The 13,791-nt window shown below is 38.7% G+C and overlaps 1 protein-coding gene across 1 annotated transcript in view; it reads right to left on the bottom strand.

The window, feature by feature from the left end:
- Nucleotides 1-13,791, bottom strand: part of Snx7 (sorting nexin 7) — an 88,253-nt gene that overhangs the window by 41,982 nt on the left and 32,480 nt on the right. Inside the window, exons 6-7 of the mRNA XM_021158200.3 lie at nt 11,840-12,039; nt 8,622-8,708 (exon numbers count right to left, since the gene is read on the bottom strand). Coding sequence (XP_021013859.1) covers nt 8,622-8,708; nt 11,840-12,039 — 287 coding nt within the window. The remainder of the gene's footprint in view (nt 1-8,621; nt 8,709-11,839; nt 12,040-13,791) is intronic.

Below are 13,791 nucleotides of genomic sequence, written 5' to 3'. Positions count from 1 at the left end.
CACAACCATGTGTAACTCCAGCCCCAGGGGACCTAATGTTCTCTTCTGACCTGTGCAGACACCTACTCACACATAATGCAAAAAGAAAAAATCCTTTTCAAAACGACAATAGTGGAGAAGGTGTTAATCATGGAAATAAGACAAGATAAAGCCAGCTGTGTGGCCATCACTTCTGCAAAGGAAACATGTGCCAGACAGCAGCACATCAGGATGGATGGATCAACACCTGACAAAGAATATGACAAGTAGGCTGAGAGGAGAGATCAGATCAGGTGGCTAACCCAAGACCCGAGAAAACTGAAGACACTACTCAAAACCCAGGAAGCTCAACTGCTGCTGCCAAGAGGAAATGGAAGCTTTCTCCTGGGTCCTCAGAAAGGAAAACAAATGATAAAGTGCTCAGCTCAAGTGGAATTGTGGCACACCTTCAAATGGCCTTCATTGTACATTAATGAATGACACAGGACCAAGTGGGGCTTAGCTAAGGCAATTCTCATGCTCCTCAAACACAATTTTTAAATTGTCTGTATAAATCCAGATGCATTAAAATATTCATTAGTATACAATTCCACTGGATAGAGTATCTAATAATACCTTTTAGTACTTTGAATTCTGCCTCCCTCCCTGAGACTGCCACATCCAGAGATCCATCCCATGATCAGCAGCCAAACGCTGACACCATTGCATTCACTAGCAAGATTTTGCTGAAAGGACCCAGATATAGCTGTCTCTTGTGAGACTATGCCGGGGCCTGGCAAACACAGAAGTGGATGCTCACAGTCAGCTAGTGAATGGATCACAGGGCCCCCAATGGAGGAGCTGGAGAAAGGACCCAAGGAGCTGAAGGGATCCACAGCCCTATGGGTGGAACAACATTATGAACTAACCAGTACCCCAGAGCTCTTGACTCTAGCTGCATATGTATCAAAAGATGGCCTAGTCGGCCATCACTGGAAAGAGAGGCCCATTGGACATGCAAACTTTATATGCCCCAGTACAGGGGAACGGCAGGGCCAAAAAAATTGGGAATGGGTGGGTAGGGAAGTGGGGGGGGAGGGTATGGGGACTTTTGGGATAGCATTGGAAATGTAATTGAGGAAAAGATGTAATAAAAAATATTTAAAAAAATTGATGCTGGATAAGTGTTGTACTATGGAGCTAACCCCCAAGCCTCTTGCTTCTTCTGTTTTGGGGATGGAGTGATGTGAAAGTTTAAAAAGCAAACATACAACTCCCACGCTCTCCACATTTTGCTACTGAAGAATGAAAATGCACATTGTACCCTCCAAAGAAGGGCTAATACATTTTAAAATTTGCTAGCCAACTTTGGCTCAGTACTGGCTAAGGGTTTTCATATACTTCTCCCTTGCTTCTCTGGTAGCTGAGGGAAACACAACAGAGTGTAAAGAACTTGCCCTAAACTATAAAATTGGTCCATGACCTCTGCCAGGAAATGCTGTGCTCTCAACCAGCAAAGGCAATCCTCGGGCTGGAATCAAGGACTTATCTTAAAATACTTTACAGGACTGCTGTATTAGAAGTGCTAGAGCCACAAGAAAGGATTAAGAAAAAAAAATGCCCATGTAACAATTTCATGCTCAACAGCCTCTTGTGTGTGGATTACTTTCACTATCTTTTTACCAAATATTCATTAGTATTTTCTCTAAAACTGTCTTTGATGAGTTTCTATAAATAGCCCCCCCCCATACACAAATTTAAATAAATCCAATGAATCCATGAATGGGAAGTCTAGCCAAAGATCATTGAAAGGGAGAGGAATCCAAGCATCCCCTGGTACATCCTTCTGGGAGAAGGCTGATGAGGACCTTTTTGTTACAGCATCACTCTCATCCTTTCCACATTCCCACTCAGCTATGCATGTGCGGATTCAAGATGCTGCTACCCTAGTAGTTTTTTAGTTTTGATCCAGCATTCATACAATTCTGTCCATGCTTTCTGAGAAGACTGATTTTTTGTGGAATGTATGGTGGCTGAAGTAAGTCAATTCTGGAAGCCATATCTCCACTCTGCAGTTGATACTAAAATTTCTTTTTATAATATTGACCCCAAATCCTGAAAGAAAGTGTGTGGGATGCCATTTAGGACAAACTGATAAATATAGAAGGAAGAAATTTCCTTCCCATCCAGCAGACACTCATGTCTTCGTGACCATGTGAGCATGTGTACACATTGCCTGTGGATCTTTCAGAACACACACCAGTATGAGAAAAGCTAAAAAAAAAGAAATCACACTGGGGATTTGGCTTGGTGTATAAAGTATTTGGAACCTAAGTGTGAAGACTAGAGGTCAGATTCCATCTTCTACATGAATGGTGGGAGATCAGATGGGGTTGCAGCCTATCTCTAAGGCCAGCACTCGGGAGACAGAGATGGGTGATTCCAAGGCAAGCTAGTTAGTTTGATTGGTAAGAGACCCTGACTTAATATATAAGATAAAGAGCAATCAATGAAGACAATGGTCATCATCCTCCTGCCTCCACTCATACATCTGCACCTACACATATGGGAACCTACATGCATGCAAGCATTCTATACTGAAACCCACACAAATAGAACAACAGTCAGGGAAGAGAAGTGAGCCAGCAAATGTCCAAGAAGGTGCAGCCTTTCTTGTTCCTGTCTTGATTAGTAGCTTACTAGATCAATATTCATATCTCCTTGGCTTTCTAGAATCAGAGAGCGGGCAATCTTCCTTTGTGCAGATTTAGCACACCACTAAGAACATTTGGAAATTAATAACCACCGTTTGAGGATGAGAGTAAAACATTGTTTCAAAAATAGCAAGTCACACAGAGCAAGGAGCAGCCTGAATTAATTCCGTATCTGCTTGGAGCTACTGAAAATGGCTATATGCAAATTCGTATTATAATGATCTTATGAAAATGTAATTTTTTTCTTGCTCACATAAATATAGTGCTAAACAGCTATGGCATTATATCTAGATCCAAATTTCAGTCTATGCACATATTGCTAAATGTCAAATGTATTCATATTCATTTATATCCGAATGCTGCATTGAGTGGAAAACTATAAATCATTCATTCCAAAATAAAAATAAAAATAAAAAGGATATGCAGCCGTATTTAGCACCACAGATGAACTTTATTTATTTTACAGTTAGGTGTGGAAGTGAATAAGCATTTTCAAACAGAAGCTCCGACTGAAAACTGAACCAAGCTGCAAACTACACTAGCTCCCACACAGCTTCGTCTCTCCTCCTAATATCAGTTGTTCTCTTCCTCTCGCTCGTTATTCCTCAATGTGAAGTCTCTCTCGCTTCCAGTAACGTTCTTCTCCATCAGAGCACAGAACACCACTCAGAGCATCATAGAATGGTCTATCTATATCCATGCAAATTATTCTCTATCAAACTATTTGAATACCTCAACAAAAATCTGGTTAAAATGTTGAATAGTCCTAATTTTCTCTGTGTATTTCATTCATCCACTGAATTGCCTGCCAGAAGTCAAGCTATATAAATTTCCTCTCTTCTTTCTCACTTCCTATTCATTATTTGGCTTTTCCATTCACAATGACCTTTTAAAGTTCGAGTATGTCAAAGGCAAGGCCAGGATTTTTCCTTCACTAGTTTCCCTCCCCTTAGTGACCACAGCTCATCCCATGACTTTGAATGCCATCTCCTTGCTAATCATTATACCCCAGCTCTAACCTATGGAACTTCTGTTTGTATAATTCACCACTAAAGGTATCCACCTTCATGCCCGATAGACACATCAATTTTATATGTACAACTCTGGTTTCTTCATACTCCCCGTTAAATCCCATCTTCCCAGGGCCTTTTCTTTCCCAATTAATGTTAATTATTTCCTTCCACTTACTCAGCCCCCAAATTGCAGAATATTTCTTACCTTTCCTTATTTCCCTGTATATCACCCATCAACTAACAAAGAGCTCTTGCTACCAAACACAGTCCAAATATGACCAACTGTATTTCTCCTTCCCATCAGCAGAAAAGATAATTTTTAAGTATTTTTGTGTTTTGTTTTTTTTTTTCTTACCCTCTAACATGTAAGATAGATGAGGACATATCATTTTGACCTCCCTTCCTGTCTCTCCTGCCTGGAACAGACACTCTCACAGCAGGTACCGAATAAAAGTTGGTCAGAATTTTGTTGAATGTATCTCTTCTGAAATGGTCACCTTACTGTGATTTGAAGTGGTGTTCAAATTGACTTATATTTTAGTTTCTCAGTGTTGATGCCCACCACTTGCCTCTCACCAGCTAGAAATGGGGAAGGAAATTGTGTATCTTCTCATCCATGAGGTGACAAGGAATCTTCTCCATCTCTCTCTCTCCAGCTACCCCTTCTCCTCAACCCACAGCTGCCACTTTAGTTTAAGATCCCTTTGGATTTACAAAGATCAAAATATGGAGTTTCCTTTCTCTGAGGACTCTACATATCCACCTAGCTCCCCAATTTGGTATGCTTTCTGAACTTATGCCACCTTTACTAATACCCATTTTGCAAAAATGTATTCTCTCAGAATTGTCCCCATCTAAAGAAAAGGCAGGGACAAAAAGAAAAAAAAATGAAGCAGAAACTGAAGGAAAGGCCATCCAGAGAGCACCTCTTCTTGGGATCAATCCCACCACACCTGACGTCAAGAAGTGCTTGCTGACAGGAACCTGGTATAGATGTCCCCTGGGAGGCTCTGCCAGCAGCTGACTAATACAGATGTAGATACTTACAGCCAACCATCAGACTGAGCCCGGGGTCCCCAATGGAAGAGTTAAGGGAAGGAATGAAGAAACTGAAGGGGATTGCAACCCCATAGGAAGAACAACAATACCAACCAACTAGACCCCTCCAAGCTCTCAGGGACTAAATCACTAATCAAAGAGTACACATGGAAGGACCCATGGCTCCAGCTACATATGTAGAGAGGATGGCCTTATCTGATATCAGTGGGAGGGGAGGCCCCATGGTCCTGTGAAAGTTTGATGCCCCAGCTAAGGGGGATGCTAGAGCAGTGAGGGGGGAGTGGGTGAGTGGGAGGAGAAGCACCCTTAAAGAGGCAAAGAGGAGGGGGATGGGATGGGGAATTTGTGGAGGAGAAATTCGGAAGGGGGATATCATTTAAAATGTAAACAAATAAAATGAATAATATAAAAAGTTATATGTTCTGGTTTTCAAAAAAAAAAAAAGCATTCTCCTTGCACAACAATGAATAACGTATTCGTCATTATTCAGGACCTAACACAAATATCTCTTCTCTACATAGCATCAAAATAACATCAGGCAAAAACTACTGTGTGCGCGCTACAATAAAAGCAATTTACTAGCATCGTATCATCAGTCTTTAGCATGCCTATTACAAAGCTGCTAATAAATTCTGCAAATATACCCAGTGTAAAAGGAGGCTATAAGAAGCTGTAAATGTGTCCTATGACATAGTTAATAAGTAGGTGAGCTAGCATTTGTATGTAAGGCTATCTAATTCCAAGGCATAAACAACAAGACTTTCAGTAAACAGCTGACCTGAGTTTGAAAAGAATATTCTGCCTTTAGGAAGCAGAGACCATTTTGAAATCATTCATTGGCTGCTTCGAGAGAACTACAGACCACAAACTCAAAATTGCAGCCGCTTTCCAATAACTTGGGTGGTAAGTGCAAAAACACACTCTCATTATTAGTTAGCCTGCAGATACGGTTACAAGTGATGTAAAATGACTAGAGCCTGGTATTGTGTATCATGCAATCCAGCTAAAGGTCACCTGATCCAATCCGTGTTACTCTGCGGTTGTCTTTCTATGGAGTCATTACTATCCCCCTAATTTTTGACTACTTGGTAGGAGCATCATTTTACACAGCTTATCACAAGAAATTGCCCACTGTTGCCTATTGGGTGTGCATGTGATATTCTATCCCAATGTGGGTTTGATAAGACCGCCAATGGCAGCCTCAGGAGGTCTCCATAGAAATGGCCCCAATGCTATCTCCAAAGTGGCCCTGTCTCAGTTGCCATGGTAAACAACCAGGCAGATTGCTATATTCAGTTCTCTGCCAGGGTCGCCATGGTGACTGCAAAGCCCTGCTCCTTAGAAGGACCTCACAAGGGCAGGTTTCCATGGTGACACCCATCTTGCATATTTCCAAGCAACATCTTTTTTGGTTGTTCAGTGACCAATCACGGCAGACCCATTTTGTGGGTGATTCTGCAAGGTTACTAACAAAGCATCATGGCACAGAGGGATTTCAGTTTGTATAAAACACATGATGGTGGTGGCCATATCTCTGTGATGACTGAAAGGATGTGTAAACACATCCTTTGAAAATGGAGAATTTTACAAATCATGATACTAATCTTGTGAATTATAAGACAGGTCTGTTTTGATGAGTAAAAGCAATAAAAAAATAAAAGTTTAAAACATGTCATGATTATACATTAATTTAAAAAGAACAATTGCAATGCTTCCATCAAATATGACTGCTTCAAACATTAATTTCAAATGTTACAGGATATAATGGATTAATTAAATTTTAGAATTTCAACAATCTCATAACAATGAGGATTTTGATATAACAGACATCAAACTTGCAGACACACACACACAAACAAACGCACACACATGTGTGCATGCGCACATACACATTCACATGCTCCCAATCAATCGAATTATTTAAAATTTAAAAATAAATATAGGAGGGTGGGCTATTCTGAACAAATGCTGTTTCCATAAACCATGTTATTATTCCCTGGAAATGTTAAAGTCTCTAGTATTTACTCAGGAAGAAAATGTTGTTAAGCCACTAGTCTTAATAATTGCTAAAATTTTTAAACATTTTAAATGGAAAATGAATTCTAACGTTCAAATGATGTACTTAAAATTTCTGTATAAGTGTCCACTCTTTCTTTCCTCGAGCAGACTCTAAAAAGCACAGCACATACAAGCCCAAATACAAAATGCTGTTTTTTTTCCATTTCTCTTCATTGTTATAGAAAGAAAAAGACAACTCTTCCTTTGATCACTAAGCTCCGACACATATGTTTCCCATCATCCTCCTTTATGAATGCCTTTCTCCAGCTCTGCCCACCACAGCCCACCTCTCCCCACACACATTCCACATTCCATGACAACGGAATTTCAGTTTGGAAAATGTATAGAATAAGACATAGGAGTCAAGTTCCCAGTCAGATTGGAATGAAGTGTCTATTCTATACAGAGCTGAGTTTGTAGACACCTCTTGATTTTAGCCTTCAGCAAGTTCTCGTGGATCATAGTGGTCATTATGATTTTTATTGTTTCATTAAGTATCTACTGAGTGACTAGCATAGTCCACACAGTATAGGCTGGAACACTCAGTGATCAATTCACCAGTTCCTGCCCCTTAAACCTTGTAGATGATGGACAGGGAGATTTGGAGAGGAGCCAAAGCTGGGCTAGGGGTTGAAGAGAATGTAGGAGATTTTGAAGGAATTAGGAAATAAAATTTTAGATACTAAAGTTCTTAATGCAAGGAGAAGGAATCAAAAAACACTACCTGGTCAAGTTGAGGAGGCTGCAATACTACAGTTTTACAGGGGGCATCAAGGAGTCCCCTGCCACCAACTTGATCAAGTTTACTCAATTACTAATCAACGATAATTTGAGTATCTCTTTAAACTAAAAAAGTATTCCTCCTTGATTAAAGGATGCAGATGAGTCAATTGGTCTTCCTATATTTTCACTGTGAAGCAATGTGGGCTGTGACAGACAACAGCATCCCTCTAGCCCAACTGTGTTTTAACAGCTATTAGGCTCAGGCAACCTCTCCCCTCCAGGTCTTCTTCAATTGTAAAAGTTAAATAGAAATTCTACTCTGGTCAGGCTGTGCTGGAATATTCAAACAAAACAAACTATAAATACTACATTGTTGGGAACCCAATGATGTATTGTCAGAAATACAATTAAGTTTGAGTACTCCAGCAAAAGCTGGGTGGTGGTGGCACACACCTTTAGTCCCAGCACTTGGGAAACAGAGGCAGAGGCAGGCGGATTTCTGAGTTCTAGGCCAGCCTGGTCTACAAAGTGAATTCCAGGATAGCTAGGGCTATACAGAGAAACCCTGTCTTGAAAAAAAAACAAACAAACAAAAAAAGGGAGGTGCTACATAAAAGAAAAAAAAAATCAATCAAAACTAACAATTAATGATATTTTCCCATAGTGGCAGAACATAGAAATTCATTAAAATATCCAACTTCATGACTGAAATCTCTCATACATTTAAGGAAAGTATTAAACTTTAAAAAGGAGTTTATTTGCCAAGAAAGACATGTGCAGAGTGTGAAGTTTTTAGCTGAGTATTGACCTGATGTGATGTTAAGTACTTTCTACAAACACTCCAAACACTTTGTTCTTTTGAAACCATCAGATTCATATTTCCTTACAGCTCAAGTAAATGCAAGGCAGGAAAAGAAGAATGTGAAGCTTGAAGAGTTAAAGAAGAGCATTCTGTGGGCTTTTAGAAGAACTTTGAGTAGTATCACTTATTGAATAGTTAGAAGTGCCCATACAGTGAAGCTCTAAAGAGTTAATACACTTTTTTTTTTCAGACAGTGGCTTCTAAAAGACTCTGTTAACAAACATAAAGACATACCAGGTCAATGTCAGCTTTTTTGTAGGTCAAGGCTTCAACTTTGGAATCCAGTTCTGTTTGTATTTGATCTCTTCTTTTCATAACACCCTTCATATCAAAACAAAAGGAGAAATCAAATTGGGGTTTGCTGTAATTATCATTGCCCATAACAACTGTTTATATTTTAGAATATAAATAATCATCAGGAATATATTTCTGATGTAATCAGTCATTTGGAATTATAAATATTTTTATAAAGTAGGTTTCTTTACTCTTTAAAATCTCTACCATAATCAAGCATTTAAAATCATGTTTATAAATCTTGTATTAGGTTTCCCTGGGCACATTTTATCAGTTCAAGCATTACATGCATGCTTAATATTTGATGGCAAAGTCTTCAAAGAGAGCATAGAGCAGAACAAATAAGCAATAAAGGTCATTGAGAGCAATGGAAACATATGTCCCATCATCCACTGGGACACCTGAGAGGTCACCTGAGTCACTAACATGAAAATATCTATAATTAGTGGAGCATCTTCTTTGACTCAAAAAGGACAGTTAATCAAACCAGCAATTACAACACAAAATCAGAGAGCTGGGACATAAGTTTATACCTTAAGAATTTCACTGTGGTTGCACACGCCTTTAATCCCAGCACTTGGGAGACAGAGACAGGCAGATTTCTAAGTTCGAGGCCAGCTTGGTCTACAGAGTGAGTTCCAGGACAGCCAGGGCTACACAGAGAAACCCTGTCTCAACAGGAAAAAGAAAAAAAAAATTTCACCATGACCCAAAAATGTATAAATATTCGTCCATTAGCTAAGGTTTGATAAGAAGTCATGGCTCCTTGGGTTAGCTGATGGTCCAATGTTGTCTTCTTGAATAATTATAACTTCATGATTCAATGTTCTTATACCTAAAACACCCTTGAGAATCAGTGGAAATGCAGCACCCATCTAGACTTTTAATACATTTTCCCTGTTTTTCACTTTGCCTTTCTTTAGGCAATTGTCTTACAAGATTTAGATTTAACATCAGAGGCATAAGCACGCGTCCCCTGTAGTCCTCTTACAGTGGGCTTTATAATGTGAATTAAGGAAATATTAGAGCTGACTCTGGGTAAGAAAGGAACTCATCCAGTGACAGAAGAGATGCAGCACTTGAAGAGATGCTTTATAGAAGGAAGCAGCCAGACTCAAGGTGCATGAAGAAATCAAAAAGCAAGGCTCGGAAGCCTTCCAAGGAGAACTGGGAAACAGTGGGTTAAAAGTACGTCCAGGGATTAAGTTTCTCTCATAGCAGAACTGCCACTCTCTGGTAACTTCTAGGGGCTTAGGATCTGCTAGATTTAAGGAACTCATGAGGTCCATGTGTCTATGAGAAACCATAGGCTGTTAACAGTTGCTAGGGAAGGGAGATACATTTTCCTCGGTGGAGTTACCACTGATAAATTGTTCCTGTTTCTACAACCACCCCACTCTTATCTTGTAAGCAGCCCCGAGAAATGTAGTAGAGCATCCAGTTAATCAATAAACAAGGCATGAAAGAAGAAGTTGGGAAGAAAAAGTATCATCTAGAGTGGAAGGGGCAAAATGAAAATATATACATATATATGAAGATGTCATAATGAAACCAATTTTGCATAACTAAGGTATAGTACGTAAGACAAATCTCAGGAAAAACAATAGAAAATTCAACTAATTGTCACAAATTCCTTTATATCATTTACTTTGATTAATGTCAAGGCAGGTTTTCTTTCCTCCAATCTAAATAATTCATACTATCAGTAAGTCCCACATACTCAAGTTCTACTTCTGTACTGTGCATTACTTCATAAACATATTTTAATAGAAATATATATTTTATAGGATAACAAGTAAATATCATATAATTTTAATCATTATCTATTAAGGTATCACTAGTGATTATTTTAACTCAGATGAAAATATCCTATATGAAACAGGAGCAAAAATGTAATATAAAAACTAGTGATTATATCCTAGGTCTCTATAAAATAATTCAATCCACCAAGGAGCTTTATAATGGATCTTTCTAGTGGCTATTATGATTTTTTGCAAACTTTAATTGCATAAGATTTTGCTTTCATGGTGTCTAGCTTGACTTAACAAGAGGGATAAGTACTACTGAGCTGATGGATGAAAATAGATAAACCATATTTCCATGAAGGATCACAAGGAGAAGTAATGAGAGAAAACCAGGAGACACAGCTGAGGCAATCGATGGAGAGGAAGATTTCTCAGCCACAAAGCATGGAGTCTCTGAGAAGCAAGGAGTGTTGTTTATAGAAAACTCCTCAGAATCCAGGTAACATCAAAAGTCTGCAAGGGCCATGCAAGATCTAATGACTCTCAAGTAAAGCCTAAACACGAGACACAAGAGAAATAACTCGTGCTTTCACAGCTATGCAACCATTTCTTACCAAGATAGTGACAATTTTTAAAATTACTAGAAATCAAGGTGTATTCCATCTTAAATCAGTCATGGCTACAATTTCAAGCACAAGGGGCTATGTTGGAATATATGCTTATACACCTCCAATGTTATCCTCCAACATCTCCCTGAAAGACTAGACACCAGAAGGAGCCAGCATACTGAGAACACAGGGCAATAAAGGACAAAAAAAAAAAAAAAAAAAAAAAAAAAAAATCACCGTTACCAAACAAACACAAGTATCTGGAAATCATAAGTTGAACTGAGGAAGAAGAATGTAAGATGACTAGATAACGAACAAAAGGCTTTTTTACAGGGTATAAGAGAACATTTTAACTTGGAAGTTTTCTCTTTGGAAGCAGCCTGAAGGCACAGCATACATATATCAAGACCCTACTTCTCAACCACTTTCTTCATAATATATACACAATACATATGAAATATGTTCAAAATCATAAATATTACAGGAAAGTAACTCTCAAGGAATTAAATCTATAATGCATAAAACAGTGACACGTTTTAAAGTAAAACTGAATGTTAGAAGACTGTTCCTTAAGTAAATCTTGACTAAGGATGCTTTGGATTGAAGCCAATCACATAAATTGTTCCTACTGAGTAGCCCAGTTGTTGTCTACGTGGTCATTTAGCCATTGATTCCTGGCTACAGTGATTAGATATCTCTTGGGCATCTACATGTAAAACATCCAACTAGGACAGGAAAGAGTGGTAGACACACAGAGACAGCATCATGAAGAGAACAGCACTGAGACTCTAGTTCAGGGTCTTACCACTAACATCTCACTGTAAAGCACATACTCGTGGACGACAGGGAGCAAGGCCTCTGACAGGCCAGCCATCCGCTTCTCCGTGGCCTTGCAGCACTGCTCAATGCAGCAGGCAATGCCTTTCAACATGTCAACCAGGTCTTCTTCTGAGGCTGACCATAGAATATGAATAGGGCCGTACTCTTTCATTTCATCAAAATAGTCTAAAAAAGAAAAAGAGAGAAAAAAGTGTCATTGTCAGTTTACATTTTTGAAAGATTTACGTTTTATTTGTATTTGTTTGGTTGGGTACGTGAGTGTATGCCTCATGTCCAGGTGCCCACAGAGAGCAGAAAGGGGTGCTGGGACCCTTGAAGCTTGATTTGCTGGCCTCTGAATCCACATCCTCTGGTAGATCAGTAAAAATCTTAACTGATGAGTCATCTCTCCAGCTTCTATAAAAAAGTTTTTGAAAATCCCCATATCATAGATAGTATGAAAGGATGTTGCTTATTCTCTCCGAGTTCTTATGTTTAGATATAAGCAAATGCTTATATTATCTTTCACTAACTAACCAGCCATTGCAGATGGTACAAGTCAGTTTTTGAAGTGCTACTAAGTACAATCAAAACTAGACGTCTATTCTATTATCCTAGCTTGGAAAATTATATTATACAATTATCATAGCTATTTAAAAATTCCACCTATCATATAATTACATATAGATATTGTATCTAAGTATGCACAGCCAAAGTTCTAAGCAAAATGTGTCTTTATCCCATTCTTTTACCTATACAAACACTTCAACGGTAATTACTATGCACTAACCTAAGCAAAACTATAGGCTTTCTTCCTTTCCTCTACAGGAATCGCCATACACACAGTGATATTCTCTTGAGTTCATCTTCTTTCCACCCAGTATAATTCACTGGAAAATATCCTGCCACTCCAAGCTACAACTAGCACAAAGTTTTCCTATGATCAAGTGAACTCCAGAAGTTGATATTACCTCATGAAGATGTAAGTTTTATTCTGAGTTCTTAACTTCACTTTTCAGAGTGAAGTCCATCTGTATTGAAGACTAATGACCCCAAAATAGGAAGTAAAAAATGTTAACAGTTCTGTTCTCAATATGTGTGCACAGTGATGGTTCTCATTAGGCAGTTAACTATTTACTACAGAGCCTTCTTAAAATTACACAGCTTTCAAACCATACCTACACACCAACATTTAGTAAGTACCCTTGCTAAAAATATAGGAATCAAGGAAACTGTGAGGTCAGGGACAGGGACAGCTGTAATCTCTTTAGTCTATAGCACAGAGAAACAACACAACATGCAGTCAACAGAAATCTGAAGAATAAATTTAATAAATTGGGAAACAGAAAAGAAAAGGAAACCAAGCTTTATTTTTTAAATGATCAAAATGAAATGATTTAGAATGAAAATGATCAAAAGCACGAACGAGTTTACCACTCTCAAACTAGTTTCCTGATATGGATCTGTATGCCCTGCACCGGTTAGATTTCAAAACTCCCAATGGAATTTCTAATATGTTGAATGGAATCCTGTCTCCAGCTCTGTTAAGGATGCTTAGCACCTTCTTCTTTATTTTTTTTTTAATTAGTGTTTCTCATGCAGTATAGCTTAATCATGGTTTCCCCTTCCCCAATTTCTCTAATATCCTCCTGATCTTATATAATGAGAAGTCTCCGAGTTTGGGCCAGAGGCATGCACTTTAAAAACAAGAGCTCAGATTTAGCAAGTCTGTAAGATCTGAGCTTCCTATACAAAGAGTGAAGCCATTAAAGATCTTCTTGCCAGTAAATTCAAAGCTTATGGGCATCTTTGTGGCTCTTAGGGGGCCAGCAGTTTCCAGAGCATGCTTTAAATTGCTGCCCGGTCTAACTGGACATAAGGAATCTGCTTCACAGAACTGGAGTCCCAGAACCTACTTAACTAATTAGCTTCCTGAGA

This window comes from Mus caroli, unplaced genomic scaffold (genome assembly GCF_978045245.1).
Source record: "Mus caroli unplaced genomic scaffold, Mus_caroli_1 scaffold_3, whole genome shotgun sequence".
In the NCBI taxonomy this organism is placed as follows: Eukaryota; Metazoa; Chordata; class Mammalia; order Rodentia; family Muridae; genus Mus; species Mus caroli.
The sequence above is the reverse complement of the archived record's forward strand: the minus strand, read 5'-3'. Positions and strand labels throughout refer to the sequence as shown.